General features: G+C 38.9%; 1 protein-coding gene across 6 annotated transcripts in view; it reads left to right on the top strand.

Annotated features, from left to right (window-relative positions):
- LOC146314723 (dystrobrevin beta-like) overlaps nt 1-15,292 on the top strand; it is a 44,066-nt gene extending 28,774 nt beyond the window's left edge. For 2 of the 6 annotated variants that reach the window (XM_084737695.1, XM_084737694.1), the window contains exons 14-22: nt 9-88; nt 719-832; nt 5,149-5,245; nt 5,501-5,521; nt 6,837-6,990; nt 8,444-8,533; nt 8,731-8,778; nt 11,763-11,795; nt 14,281-15,292. In XM_084737695.1, the coding sequence (XP_084593821.1) occupies nt 9-88; nt 719-832; nt 5,149-5,245; nt 5,501-5,521; nt 6,837-6,990; nt 8,444-8,533; nt 8,731-8,778; nt 11,763-11,770 (612 nt within the window). In that variant the 3' untranslated portion in view covers nt 11,771-11,795; nt 14,281-15,292. Of the gene's footprint in view, nt 1-8; nt 89-718; nt 833-5,148; nt 5,246-5,500; nt 5,522-6,836; nt 6,991-8,443; nt 8,534-8,730; nt 8,784-11,762; nt 11,796-14,280 lie in introns of those variants that run through there. The other 4 variants (XM_084737696.1, XM_084737699.1, XM_084737698.1 and 1 more) reach the window with 4 other exon arrangements.
- The last annotated feature ends 346 nt before the right edge of the window (nt 15,293-15,638 follow it).

Below are 15,638 nucleotides of genomic sequence, written 5' to 3' on the forward strand. Positions count from 1 at the left end.
TCTTTCAGGTCATACCAAACCGGAGCATCAACTTTGATGTGAACAAACAGAAGAGGGAGCTCATCGCTCAGCTGGAGAGCAAAAACAGGTAGAAATGTTTGAATGGATAGATTGAGTTATTCATTTTCATTCATTCCCTTTTAGTTTGACTCCTGCTCTGGTAAGTCTGTGACTTGAATGGAGAAATTATGCAACGTATCATTATACAGCAAAACATTTTGAGGTAAACTTTATGAAAGCTACTAAATTTTATATCCCTACACTTAATGACATTTTAAAACATATAAAAAGATTATATTATATTTTTTAGAACTATTAGGCACAGTTTATAGGAGTTCAAAGGATTTTTTTCTTTTTTCTTTCTTCTTTTTTTGAGATCTGTCCACATTAATGATGTAATCAAAGTAGTGTCAACACTTTGCCATGTATTTCTCAGTCTTGTCTTCAGAGCTGCAGGATATTTGTTCATATCTGTGTGTATTTCTTTGCTTATTTACTGTGTGTCTTAATGTATATAATATGCGCATGTTTGAGTTTGTTTCCCAAGTGCAGCTGCTTGTCATATTTAGAAGATATTTCCTAAATCCAACATGTATTTTCCTCCAGAGAATCTGCCAACGCCTGCAGAAGCATGTGTGTGTTGTTGCCTTTTCGCAGTCTGTTCAGCCATGTAACGCCCCCCCAGCCTCAGCTGACGAGTATGTTTTTCATTTCCCAGAGAGATCTTGGCAGAGATCAAACGTCTCCGTGCAGAGCATGACGCAGCGTGCCAGTCCAGCCCGGAGAAGGGCAGCACCAACCCGACTCTGCTGGCCGAGCTTCGCCTGCTCAGGTAAACAAAGACTCCACCAGGGACTCTGCAGGAGCTGGGTAGTCCGGCGTCCTGCTGCACGTACACATACGATAATAACATATGTTTTATTGGTTTTAACTAAACACATTTTGAGTCATACGTACCGAAATTATGCCCAAATTTTTGTTTTTTTGGAAAACAATCACCGCTTAGCCCGCACTTCCTGCATTGTTTACCACAGTGTTAGATTTGGCGGGAAATCTGCCGTGTTGCTTTGCAGCACAGAGGGAGAGTGCTTTATGGCAGATGGTGTTGACAGATGGTGGATTTTGTTTAAAGCCAATATAAAAATCACTTCCAACATGTTTATGCTTTTTCGAAAAAACAAAAACTCCAAGGACACTTGATATAAAGCAATCCTGCTTTTGGGAGAGCTGCATTATTGATGGTTTTAAGTGGAACACAGTGCAGCTTTAAATACACTGAGTGTGGATTTTTATGTGATTATAAGATCTTTAAATTTATTCTCATGCTGCAAGTTTTTGTTTGTAGAAAAATGAGACAGTCTCTCTCTATGTGGTTGGTAGCAGTCTGCCTTGCTGTCGGTGTCTTTTTGGATGGGGCCACTGGGGGGCGCTAAAAAGTCAAAATTTATAAATTCTACACACGGTGGCTTTAAGTTGAGCAAATCAAACAAACTTTGAAAAGTTACCAATTATTTCATGCTGGAAGAAGTTGAACTACAGCAAACCTACCTTGGGAGAAATCTAGAAATATAGTTGGCTAATTAAAGCTGCTAAAATAGTTTTAGATGATAAAAAAATTCTTAATAAAATATAACACAAAAAAGTCACTCAAGTTTATTGCAAAAAGTGCCCTCTTGTTAGAGGTCATGCAAAGGTTAAAGCAAAAAAAGAAAATGCCCCACTATTCATGTGAAATTGCACAGAATGTCAGCTTTGGTTTTATAAGATGCAGTCAGTCAGTAGAAAAGCAACGCTAAAATAAACATTAAATCATTCCTTTCCTTTTATGGTCCAGTTTTCTTTTGTAGTGTCAGTGGTTAACTACCTAAAATGGCAAAAAAGTAATTTGACTGCTTGAATCACTGTGCAAGCTGCTGCAAAATATAGGTCAATTATTTTTTAAATTACATTACTGCCCAACACAAATGACAATACGTACTCTTACTCTTGTAAATGATGATAAGTAGAATATTAAAAATATACTGTGATACATTAAGCATTTCTCTGAAAGTTCTTTTATTATCTGACTTGGAACTAAATCATACGCATGTGTACATCACCAGTTCTTCCCTCCTTCTTCATATCTCATCGACAGATAGTGTAAATATTTATCCAGTGTGTAAATTATTGTCATTATCAGTAATGCTGCTATCTGGAGTTGTCTGATGGTGTAACCTCATGCAACTTGCACTTCCATCACATCCTTCCCTGCCTTATGAGAGTGATATGAAGCTTCCAGCCTCTACAGTGTCTGTGTGTATCTGCAGGACAGTTCAATAGCTAGTGGTTTCTCAGATATATCTATATCTTGATCATCTCCTCATTTAAATCTTTGCATTTTTGATGAAGAAAACCTCTTGTAAAATGCTTAAAATGATATATTTAAAATGGCTATTTTGAAGTCTTTGTCACTCTGCTGTTGAAGCTTTATTTTGGGATCATAATGACTCAAATCTGGAGTTACTGTGTGACTCAGACTCTTGTTTTACTTGTTTATTTACTCATTTACCCTACCATGTGAAGGGGAGCCAAGCAGGAAAGAGAATAGCTGCTCTAATGTTCCATCCAGACCACATACTGTTTGGGGAAAAAAGATTGTAAACACCTCTATATGTTTGTTACTCCGTTGTAAATGTTATTTACATGTGCTGGCTCTTAAATCTGACAGCGTCTTGTGCTGCCAGCTCATTGACGAATTTATCATTTGAATGCAGTTTGGATCAATTTGCTCTCCTCAAATACTTTGAAAGAAAGCCTTTGTGGTCTGTATGATGAACATCCCTGCTGCTTCTGCCATCTGAGAAACCAGTATACACCAGTCTTGGGTCTGCTTTCACGGTTTAAAAGTTTGGTTTCAAGGTTTTGTGGTCTGCCTCAGATGCTCATGACGCTCTCATGTTCCCTCTTCCAACTCTGAAACAAAAGAGTCACACAGGAAAATGTGAAGGATTCCTGACCTTGTGTTCCCTCTCTGTTGATCTCCAACCAACCATGTTTCCATACAATTGCTCTGTGATTTGCATTTTTTCTTGCTCTCACATGTCCTCTTCAGTTTAGGAGCAGCGATCTCCCGAGAGTCTCTCAAGGATGAACTTGTGCTCAGAAACCTATTTGAGTGCATCAGTCTCTTATTTCACTAACCAGGGGAATTGACAAGTGTCTGCATACGTGTAAGAGAGAGTGAAGAGTTTTAGTACTTTCCCAAGTATGTTTTATTCACTCATGAACATCATCCAACAGAACGCTGAGAAAACTTCAAAATTTCAAGGCAACTTGCTTCAATAGATTTTTGAGTTCTGAATCCAACTCCGACTCTTTTGAAAAAGTTTTACCAATCAGTAAGGTTTTGTTGAGATAATTTACTTCTCTTCTTTAGATAACCTTGAATCCTATGCTGTTAACTTAATATTTTCAATTGCAGCCATTTAAACCATTTTCATGCACCCAGATAATGACCATTCAGGTTTGCAGCTCACAGTTAACCACTTTTAAAGTGGTTCTGCTCTTGGTATTTAAGATGAAAAAAGATTTCCTGTTCATTTAGGCTGCGTAAATGTTATCTTGCACTTTTAATGCACCAGCTCGGTTTCTAATGTACAATAAGATTAAGACATTTGTCTGTGTAAATGCACAGGCAGGAGTCAGTCTCTCTCTCTGGCTCTCTCTCACATGCTCGCACAGAAACCCTGATCATAGTGACAATGTTTGAGGGAAATAAGCGTCCAAAAGTCTGGTTACACTTACTGACAATGCTCTTTGCCACAAGTGCACCAAGTCTTTTTCACGTAAGGGCCAAAAAAACTAGCAATCTTTCAAAAAATGTGAAGTGAAAGTCGCTGTCTTACACTCATAATTGCATAAACTACACTACAACTTCTCCTTAAAATACAAAACTGTGAAAACATTGGTTATTTGATTAGTATCGGCCATGAAAAGCAGGAAATATTGTGCATCCATAATAGATATAAATGTCTTATTTTCAAGTTATACACTAATGAAAACATACTTGAATGAATGTTATATTCTTCCACTAAATCTTACACACTGGATTTTAAAAAAATAACCAGTAAGAATACCTTTGAAGTACTGGATTGATAAGCAGTATCTATAAGAGTACCTGGAGTGTGTTAGCGTTGACCCAAGATAACTTTACACTTCTGCCTGCACAGGAAAACCAATTTAAAAAAAAAAAAAATCAGACATTGACATATTGACTGAATATGCAATGATCCCTCCAATGTGTTTATCAAACACTTAGACATGTAATGGTGGCGGGATATTTTTCAGTTTGATAATAAACTTTACTTCCAAAATGGCATCAGGGCAAAGAAACAGTAATTTTCACCAGATTTTTAAATAATCAGTCCCTCCAGGAAGTTGTGAACAATTCACGCAAATTCAACCAATCCCAGGGAATTCTGTGCAACCCTGCAATTTTGTCCAAACTCTGCAGTTTTTCTGCAAATTTGACCAATCATTGTTGCTTCCCACGAGTCCCCCACACAAACATCACACATGTACGTCTCAATGAACCAACTTTATTATTCACAGTTTTTTGCATTTATATTTTATTGTATCACGGGTACCGAAAAGAACACAACATTTGTCGTTGTTATTGACATTTATTAATGCCCTGTACACTTAAATTTTATAATTTTTTTGCCCCCAGATGTGGGTTTTCATCTACAAATAATGCATATTTTGTCCTCAGCCTTTTTAGTGAAGTTCCTTAAAACACTCAGAGTGTGTTTTTATTCTCCCTGGAACAAGTTGCCTTTGATTTTGATGAATTATTAAAAAAAAATCCCAACTTTCTTTTGCAATTTTCACTTAAGTACCGCCTTAAAACATTGCAACATGCATTGCAGTTTTTTTTTACAAAAGCTGCTGTGAGATCAGTTCTTTAAGGCTGCAACAACAGCCTGAGCCAGAGTTTTCAGCTTTCTGTCCTGTTGCCTGTCTTTACTCTTGTCCTTTTGTAACCTCTCATTCTTTCATGTTAACTGTGTCTCCTGCCTCCTGCGAGTCCTTGGATTCTTTTTATTTCTGCCTCCTGACACTCTGTTATGTGGTATTCACGAAGGGTTGGTGTGTGTGTGTGTGTTGCAGACAAAGGAAAGATGAGCTGGAGCAGAGGATGTCGTCTCTGCAAGAGAGCAGGAGGGAGCTGATGGTGCAGCTGGAGGGACTGATGAAGCTGCTCAAGGTGACACACACACACACACACACACGGATTGCTTATTGTTCTCAGCATGGTGTATTTTCACACACTAGAGGGCAAAGTTTCCCTTCTGCTTCACACCTCCTCGCGTCTGTCCTCACAGTAACAAGCCTGACTTTTCCCTGTGCTGTTTCCGCCTTCATAATTTCACCTCTTCTGGCTCTGACTGTTATCTGACCTCTTCTTTTCCATCCTTTTCCTCCCCATTTCTTTCCGACTGTCCATGTTGTGGCCCCGTAGGATGAGGAGCAGCGACAGGCAGTAAGTTTATCCCCCCTTATGTTGGGTCACAGTGGTGTAAATGTGAGATTTAACACTAAATTCTGTCATGCAGAAACTTTAAGGGCTGGTTTCACAGACATGACTCAGATTCATCCAGGAGTAGGCCTTAATCTGTACCAGTTAAACTAAAACATTTAAGTAGCTTTCATGAGTGTGGCTGAAATTTAGCTTAGTTAGTCAGAGACTTTGGACTCCCTGAGTAAGTTAATTAGTGGCTCTTTGATTGAAGTTGGAGTTTAGTTTTTTAGTCCACAAAACACTGTTGGAGTTTCACAGGTAAATGCCTCCATTCTGCTCGTCTGGTGTAATCTAAGTCTCCTAAAGACCCAACATGCCAAGTTGACTTGCAAGACACCATTTACAAAATGTTTTTAACCTAAATCTTCACTGTAGATCCTCACCATGGAGCCACGCTTGTGTGTGTGGACACCGTCTGAACTGGCTGTGTGTGGTGTGAGTGTGCGCGCACGCAAGGGAAGGGCATGTCAGGGCTTTAGGAGACTTGGATTACACCAGACGAGCAGTATGGAGGTGTTTTCCTGTGAAACTCCAGCACTGTTTTGTGGACTAAAAACCTTAACCCGGCCTTGAGTCAGCATGAAGGGTGGAGCATGAGCAGATAATGACTGAATTTAGATTTTTGGGTGAAGTATCCCTTTAAGGGGCAGGGGGTAGGGGGTTTGATCCCAGCCTGTGGCCCTCTGCTGCATGTTGGTTTTTCTCTCTGATGTTTAATTAAGACAAAAGGCTAAAAATCATCATCTAAAAAATGCTCTTTAAAAATCCATAATGATTTTTTTTTTCTCAATCTCAGCACTATAAGCAACAGTGCAACTGTGCAGAGAGTCAATTCAGGGAATTTGAGATCTTAGTACCATTTTTGCATCAGTGACAATAAACAATACAATTCAATAAACAACTATAGGTGTGTGCTTGCGCACATGAACAGGACTAAGCATAAATTAAACCTGCCTCTTTGAAGGCAGGCTAAATCTACAACTATTTTAAGATAAATCTGTGCAAGTTGCTTTGAGTTAAAACAGTTTACATCGGCATTTTAGTCTGGCCTGAAACCAGCCTCTCATGTCAAAGTAACTTTACAAGCAATAAGGAAACTGCTTCATTTTTCCAAATCGGGACTTAAATAATGGCTCCTCTTGTTCCAGCAGTAACGAGAACTTTTACTACATTTTGTGGATGATGTCAGCTGCTGCAAATATGACAAGTTAGATGTTTCTGAAAGTCATAAATGATGACACTGATGTGTAATAACCCTTACAAATCCATGTCTCAGGCGCAGGCGGCTGGCTCTTCGCACGCCTCTCCTTCTCGACCGAGCCCGTCAACCGTCCGCTCTGTGGGCGCCGCGTCTCCCCAGGCTCATATGTACCCTCCTCAAGATTCGCTCTCTGGGGTGGGCGGTGACGTACAGGAAGCGTTCGCTCAAGGTAAGTCTGAAACTCACAGTAAGGCAGAAAACACCGATTTGTCTTGCAAATAAAGTGTAATGCAGATCTGATGGCTCTGAGACAAAACACAATAAATGTCTCATCATTTGTCCCTTTTTCACCTCTTTGAGACACACAGGACAGATGTTTCTTTTTGGATTTAATAACTGTGGTTTCCCATCAGAAAACTCTGTCTGACAGCAAAGTAAAGCAGTTAAAATATTCTAAATATAGCATATCCTAAAGCTGATAGAGATTTTTTTTTTTTGCTGCTGACCCTGTCCACAGCAGTTCATTGCTACTTCTCCAAACTGGGGGCATGTCAGCGGCATATGGAGGTAATACACTTGACTATGGATAAGTGCCTATTAAAACCCCACAGTAGGGGCGCCCCTATAGCTCAGTTGGTAGGTCGTGCGCCCCATATACTGAGGCTGTTGTCTTCTGCAGCAGCGGCTGGTTTGACTCTCAATTGTGGCCCATTTGCTGCATGTCATCCCCTTTTTCTCTCTGCCTCCTTTCCTGTCATGTCTTCAGTTGTCCTATGATTAAAGGCAAAAAGCCCAAAAAATAATCTTAAAAAAAAAAAAAAAAAAAAAAAAAAACACTTTAAATATTCTGAACTATCCCTTTATGTGTGGGGCATCAGTTGGAAAAGTGTTAACTGCTTTTCAAAAAGTGAATTTAAATGAAGCTCCATGTTTCAGGTTTGCAGATAAAAGCTCTTACGCCAACCCTCAGAATAAATTTATTGGTATTTTAATTTTTATCTGTAAAACCATTGATGTTTCACAATTCCAGCTGTGTTTACCACATGTTTTCATTGACTCTCGGCTCGGCTACAGACACGATCTCACTGTAATTTCCAGCCAGTGTTTCAGATTAGTCTCACCTTATTAACAGTTCATGGTGCACTGTAAAACCTTAAGCCTGTAATATCAACCACTTGACAGGAACAAATTGTTTGAGAAAGTTCCCATTTGTCAAGGAAATCTGTGTCATAACAAAATGTTAAGTTTAACAAGAACAGATCCTCAAAAGATTGGTGTGGAACGCTGAGTCAAATCAAGCCAAATTTTTTTATTCATACACCCAAAATCTCAAATCACAAGTTTGCCTCAAAGGGCTTAAAAGGTGGTAGGAAAGCTGCGCTCCAGCTGCTCAAAGCTTTACTGTGTTTAATGAATTCTGCTCTGCTCCAGAGGTACTCCTGAGAAAAATGTGTCATGATGTGTAAGAAAGGGGAAAGACGGGGACTTAATTATAAAAGTGATGAGTTATTACGCAGACAGTGTAAAACCGTCACTTAAAGCTCATAAAGTGAACGATCACATATCACAAAAATCCAAAAATTAACACTTTTAGTCTTTAGTTACTACTAAACCGTCTAATTAGTTTAAATCTTATCCTAAAGTGATCATTGTTTTATTTTTGTCACGTCTCTCTTTCACAGGACCGAGAAGAAACCTGAGGAACGACCTTCTGGTAGCAGCCGACTCCATCACCAACACCGTGTCCTCGCTGGTCAAAGAGCTCCACTCGGGTAAACACAAACACACATTTCACAAACAAAAACAAACATTCGGTCTGCTGCCTGTCAGTTTTGGGGCTAAAAATGGTCAAAAAACAAAAGAAAAGGTTCATTTTTTTAATGTTTTCTTTATAAAAGCTCATAATAAATCTTCAGACAGTAGTTAAGTTTTTGTCTGACGCGTCTTCACCGTCTTTTTTTTTTGACAGATGATGTTCGAGAGGAAGAGGAGAGATTGCTGAACGGGAAGGACAGAGGTTAGTTAATCTCCTCAGTATCTCACATTATCGTACTGAATTATTATCCCCTCTTTACTCGCTCATTAACATTATCATTATAACTCCTAACCTTTGCACTGGGACTAACATGGGCGGCTTGAGATTGATATCAGTGCTGCTGAATTAACAGGCTTCAGAGCCAGATGCTAATAATCTGTCTTAAATTTCTGTCTTTTATTGTGGAAAATCAACCCCAAACAATTAAATAGCATAATAAAGGAATAAAGTATATATATATATTTTCTGACAAATTTTACATAAAAGGCCGTAGGCCTGCTACTAATAACTGCAACCAATTTTTAATCTCTTTTGCCACGTGAACTATTATTCATGGAAAATCACATTTGATACTGAAAGCACAGAAATTGAGGGTGAAAAATTTCTTTCAGTTGTTGACAGGAACAGACCTTCTGTTGAAATCGTGAAGCCAGCATTGTGAACAAATAGGACTAAAACTATTAAAGAACTTCCTCCAAGTTTTTAGATCCTTAGATTTTTGAAGCTCTTCTTCTTGCGTAAAAGAAAACAGTTTTACCAGCAAGTGCTCATTTTGCAGACACGTCCATTTCAGAGTGTTAAATCATGGTGCCCTCAAGGCCCTGAACGTAACATTTTGTGTGAACAGGTTATTATCTCAGGAAACAAGATCAAGAATAGACATTTTCAGGACTTGAGGATCTCTCTTATCCTGTTAGTTTAGTTTCAGGACAAGTTATAACTTGATTGTTCTTAGTGGTGTAAATCCCAGTGGGGCTTCACACAACTCCAACTCCAATCAGCCACGTAACTGAAAACACCTGTGTGTGTGTGTGTGTGTGTGTGTGTGTGTGCATGCATGCGTGTGTGCGTGTGTGTGTGTGTGTGTGTGTGTGTGTGTGTGTGTGTGTGTATGGTAATGCATTATAATTTAAAAGCTGGTTATATATTTTATGATTCAAGTATTTTTATTGAGTTTTTTTTATTTTATAGACAATGTAATGCAGCATAAAACAATTCATTACAGTAAGTCAAAGAAAAACAATTGACAAAGCAAACACAACAAATAGCAGATCTTGGCTCTAGACTTGTGAGTCCCAAACTTTTTTTTCTTTTTTCTGGGGACAGACTTTTTAAAAACCACAAACCATCTCATCCCAGTACAGTAAGACTTAATTAGTAAATCTTGGGAAGAGTTAAGTTGTGCATAAATAAACATGCCTGACCATTTTACTGCCATTTCTGCTTGACCTTATATTATGACTTTACTGACTTGAGTTATTGAAAAAAAAAAAACGTTAAATGCTTAATGAATGAGAAATAAATGCATGTAGGCTGAGTTAACAGTCTACATTTTTAAAATTTACTCTAATCAGTAAAACGATATAGAACATTTTAGCATTTTCGCCCTTCATAAATGAAGCAAAATAAGTGCATTTAGAACGAATTAAAAGGCTCTTCTTTTCTACTCTCCTAAGTAAAACAATACCTACTTGTTTTATTAAAGGTGAACTGCAGATATAAATCTTAAATCTGCAGAATTTCTTCTGTAGTCTTTTATTTATTTGGCAACCCAAATAAAATCTTCTGTGAGCCACCTGTGGGTCACGAGCCAGATGTTTGGAATGACTGCTCTACGTGATCCAAAAGAAAACATATTATTAAATAAAGAAAGAGAAGAAAAAAGAGTGTGCAAAGCACTTTTACAAATAAAAAGGTAGGAATATTTTCAATCCTTTATGTTTCTTTTTCATTATGTACATTAAAATATTGGTCCAGACTTCATAAAACCTCCCTTGGTAATTATTAATATATATAAAATGAATTTATCATAAGTAAATAGAGTGCTGATGAGGGTCCAGGGAGCATTACTCTGGTTCTGTCAACAAAAAGCCAGTTGGAGTTTTGCATTGGATTTTGGATTAATGCACATAAAAGCTCTATAGGCAAACAAAAGTTTATAATTTTCAAAGCGTAAATGAAGTCACCAGAAGTAAAAAGCTAACATTGGTCTATAAACGAACTACACCACAGCCACATGACTTCAGTGTCACCGCCGCTGAGTGACTAGTGTTCAGCATTATGTTTTTTAATGTCCCCGACAACCTCTGTGGTCTCATTTAGTCACTTGTCAGCAACCGCCTTTTTAAGACACGTAAAAGTTTCATGCTTGAAAACGTGAAAACCTCTTAAGCTTGTGTTAACCATTTCATACATATAAGCAAGAACTCATCAAGTTTGAGACAAGGGAGCTGGAGATGCAAAAATCCTAAATCATTTCTGGGATTGAAGACTCATTTCTGCAGCACTCTGTACTGGTGACTACAACACTGTCTGCAGAGAAACCTCAGTCATAGGTGGAATATATAAGTTAGCTAATTGTGAATAAAAATGAATATACTGCTGAGTCCCTCTGGTCATCATCATGAGCTGCTACAGTAAATGCATGTTTTCTTGAGGCTTTTCCCGCACGTCTGTCTGTGTCCGTGCGATCACGTGCACAGCCTCTGTTCGACTCCACTTACTCTCCAGGTGCTCCCGTCTGTACTGCAGCAAGCTTCATTAACATGCCATCTCATTAGCCATGCTTTATGGAGCCCCTCCTCTTTACAAGAGGACCGCCTGCGGAGACAAAGTGGTGAAACTGCTTCCTGGACTAGACCCTTATTAGAATACTAACCTGCAGTACTAACCCACCGACCCCCGAGCAGCCAGTCAGCCAGCCAGCCAGACAGGCAGGACCCCAGGGTTCAGCCCCACTGTTCACAGTTAAGTCATTAAGTCTGAAGGTAAAATACTGTCCACAATGTAGTTTTTTCACTGGAGTTAGTCAATTTGTGTAACACCTGCCAAGTACATTCACGTTTTATGTTTCTATGCTCAGACCTGGTCTGGTTCTTGTTACAGTTTCTGGCAGAAACCTGTAGCACTTGTTTTAGCTGCAACTCGTCCTGTAACTGCTAACAAAACCTTCTTTCTCTCTTCAGCAGGTTAAAATGATCGCAGGACAAACAAAAACAGTAAGTGTTTTTTTTGTGTTGCTTTGTGTTGATGATAAAAACTCAACTCAACAAAAAAGTACTGAAATTATTTAGTTTCAGTTAGTATGAGACAGATTTTTTTTTAGCACGCTGCTCAAAGGGTGGTCCAAAGGTGAGACTATTTCTCACCTTTTCTTTATTTAATCATAAATCAGTCAGCAGATGAATTTATTAGAAACATTTCTGCTTTAGAGCAAAAAGACTGCCTTCATGTTTTATGGGAAAAAACTGTGAATTATTTGATGACTCAAAGCAGCAACTTGTTTATGTGTTTGAACTTGTTTGCACAGGCCTCCAAAAGGCTTCTTATTATTTCCTCCTGATCCGCTTTTAAAACATTTTGTGATGTTTTATTTCAGTTCATGCTCAAAGTAAGCATTACATTACAGTGTCAACCAGGGACAGGAAAAAAATCTAATAAGTGTTTTTTTCCCCTTGATATTAGAAATTTAAAATTAGAATCACAAAATATTTTAATTTTTTTAAGTATTATTTTCTTTATTAGAGCACAGGAGTTATTTGTGTCATAAAATCAAATCAAAATCAGAGAAAAAAACTTAATCAGTCACAAGAAAGTATTTATACCAGCTTTGAAATAATGCATGGTGTTTTGTAGCAGTGATAACCTGCTGACAATTAAGGAAATTTAGAGAAATGTGCTTATTCCCTTTCTTCCCATGAGTCAGATGAGAAAACTGATGCCATTGTAAAGTCTCTTAGGTAAATATGAAGCCATAACGAGCAGCCAGTTAGTTTATCTGAGCATAAAGCCAGGATACAGTAGTAATTTGTTTAAGTTGTACAAAAACCAAACCAAAAACAGGACATTGTCGTAATTATCATCGTGTTCATTAATGAAGTTTAGAAGTGCTTGATAGGCAGATTTTTTTAACATCTGGACAGAGCCAGGCTAGCTCTATCCCTCTGTTTCCAGTCTTTATGCTAAGCTAAGCTAACAAGCGGCTGGATCCAGCTTCATATTTACTATACAAAATATGGATGTTAGGTTTGGTTAAATTTTAGTAGCCCATCAGCCATTAATTGGTAACTAATTGGTTGATTTTTAAGAAAAAAGTCAAAATATGATTAAAAACAAGAGGGACCTGTTGTCTGCCTGTCTCAACCTCACTAGTCAGCTTCTCGGTGACACGGAGTGGCTGATGCAGACATAGACGGTGGACAGACAGGCTGTTAGTGAGAGTGACGACCACACTGGACTGTGTCACCCAGGACTGATGAAGTGATATTTGTGATGTAGCGCTGGTCTGTGAGAGCTGTCCAGCAGTCAGTGGTCAGAAGAAGCCTGTCTGCTCCGGCTAGCTTGATTTTTAGCTCATCATCATCATCTTCCTCCTCCTCAGTATTTTTTTGTGTATTTTAGTTACACTGACTCTCCATGGGATAAGATACTCAGACTCAAGATACCGAACAGTCTCTTTGAATCCCTCGTCCTTGTCCTCGTCCACACTGATTGGCAACATATAAGTCCCTCATTGATAACCCTGCACCAGCGCGTGTCACACTTTCCCCCCTCTGGCCAGCAGCGACGGTATCATGGCAGCTGGGTGCTTTTTCTTAATGTGAAACAGCATAGAGTCTCTCCAGGAGACACAGTACCATGTTTGCAATATATTGCAAATTCAACCGATCCCCGTGAATTCTGTGAGAGGTTGCAATTTCGTTCAAACTCTTGCTTCCCAAGAGTCCTCCACATAAACATTGTACCTGTAGGCCTCACTGAACCAACTCAGTGTTTATTACTCACAGTTATTTGCATTTATATTTTATTTTAGCATAGCAAAAGAACACAAGATTTATTAATGGTCTGTGCACTTTCGTTTCATGATTTTGTGCCCCCCGGGTTCTTCATCTACAAAAAAAGTATATTTTGTTAACTTTTTGTAATCCCAGGGCCCTTTTGGTAAGGTAATTTAAAACACTCAGAACAGAGTTTAATTCTCCCTGGAACAGGTTGCTTTTGAATTTAATGAAGTACACAAAGGAAATACCAACTATCTTTTGCAATTTTCATTTGTTCCTGCAATTTCATTGTAAAAAAATGCCTAAAAACATTTAGGGCAATTTTTTAACTTAGGGGTCATCACACAAGTTTCTTTTGACTTTATCGCCTTTCTTGAGGAAATATTTCTGCACCAAGCTTCATTTTTTACCTCAGACTGCTAGCTAGCACAGTTGTTAGCACAGTGTGTGTGTATGCAAATTAACCAACGGACCAGCAAGTGTAACTGGTCCAAAATATTCTTGGTGGTTAACAGTTTAATGGTTAGCTGTTTACTTCCCTAATGCAGACACAAGAGTGGTTTTATTCTCATCTAACTCACATCAATAAAGTGAATAAGTGTTTTTCTGAAAATGTCAAACTGTTGCTTTGATCCTGTTTGACAGAACATAAAAAAGTGAACTTGTGATTAGCTGTCTGACTGTTCTGTCTGTCTCTCCTCAGGCAGAGTGATGATTCATCACGGCCAAAGAAGACTGACCCTGCTGGGATTGAAGTATATCTTCTTATATTCATCGTTAGCCAGTGGGGATTAGGGCTCCACTGCCAATCAACCAATCACGATGCTGGACACCAAATGACCGCTGGGTCCCTACTGATGTATAGCTGTGATTCTGTGTGTGTCTTGTCACTGTGGTTTTACTTTTGTTTTGATTTGATCATGCCTAGCTAAAAAGAGGAATCTGAAACCTACTGATTTGTACTGTAGCCTGTGTGTGCGTGTGCATGCTCTGCGTTTTTCAAGGTGCGAGAGGGTCGAGTAAGTGAGAGGGACACCGCGAAGAGACGGAAAGATGAGTTTAGAACATTTGTGAAGGATGAAAGTGCAGGAAAGTTTCAGGATGGAGATACGGGACGAGAATACGTTTAGGAAAAACAAAAGGAAGTGAAAAAGATGAGAAGCGAGTTGTTACGTTTTAAGTTTCGGCACTGTGTGCTTAGTATTTATTGCTTTGATTTGATTTTTGACATTTATCCATTCGGTTTGAGTGTTCATGTGTACGTGAGTGTGGTCAGGCCCTGCTGAGACGATAAGCTTTAATGGGACAGTTTCCTGCTGTATTAACCCCCCCGCCCCCCCTCTGGCTGAGGCGATGCAGGCTGGAAAGTTGGAGTCCCAGTCTGGTCCAGGTGTCTGAAACCTGGACGAGTTTAGTGCTGGGGGTGCTGGTATGACAGCAGCTCAGGTTGTCCAGGCCTCTCTGTGTATCTCGGTACTGCAGTGGGACTGTGTGTGTGTTTGTCTGTGTGTGTGTGTGTGTGTGTGTGTGTTTGTCTGTGTGTGTGCGTGTGCACGTGTATGAGAGAACATAAGACTGTTTGCTTCAACAGGGTCAGTGTAGCAGCAGAGCAGCAAAGTGTGTGGAAGAATGGGCTCTGGAAGTGTGTATCACCTTTCTTGTTTCTTGTACTTAAATATGCTCACTGCTTCATAAAAAACATTATGGTTAAAAGATTTTGCTGGGGAATCTATAAAAGCAGCGTAATATATATTCACATCTTAGCAAAATGCTAGCTAACTGGCTAGCTTATCTAAATCAATTGTTAGCTAGCTAGTTGACTTGTGCTTTGCTCTGTAGCAAAATGCTGGCCAACAATCTCGCTAATGTACATCAATTTTTAGCTAGCTAGTGACATCTGATAGTTGATGGAGTAAAAGGTTAAAAGGAGAAAGTTGACCCAGGTACCAAGCTTATTCAACCAGACGTAGGAAGGCAGGGTTCAACTTTAATTCATTTTTTGCCAGGCAGAGGAGTCAGTTTTTTCTTGCCCCCAACAACTTGTTTTATTAGTAGTTATTA

Source organism: Lutjanus erythropterus, chromosome 15 (genome assembly GCF_056507025.1).
Source record: "Lutjanus erythropterus isolate fLutEry1 chromosome 15, fLutEry1.hap2, whole genome shotgun sequence".
Classification (NCBI taxonomy): Eukaryota; Metazoa; Chordata; class Actinopteri; order Lutjaniformes; family Lutjanidae; genus Lutjanus; species Lutjanus erythropterus.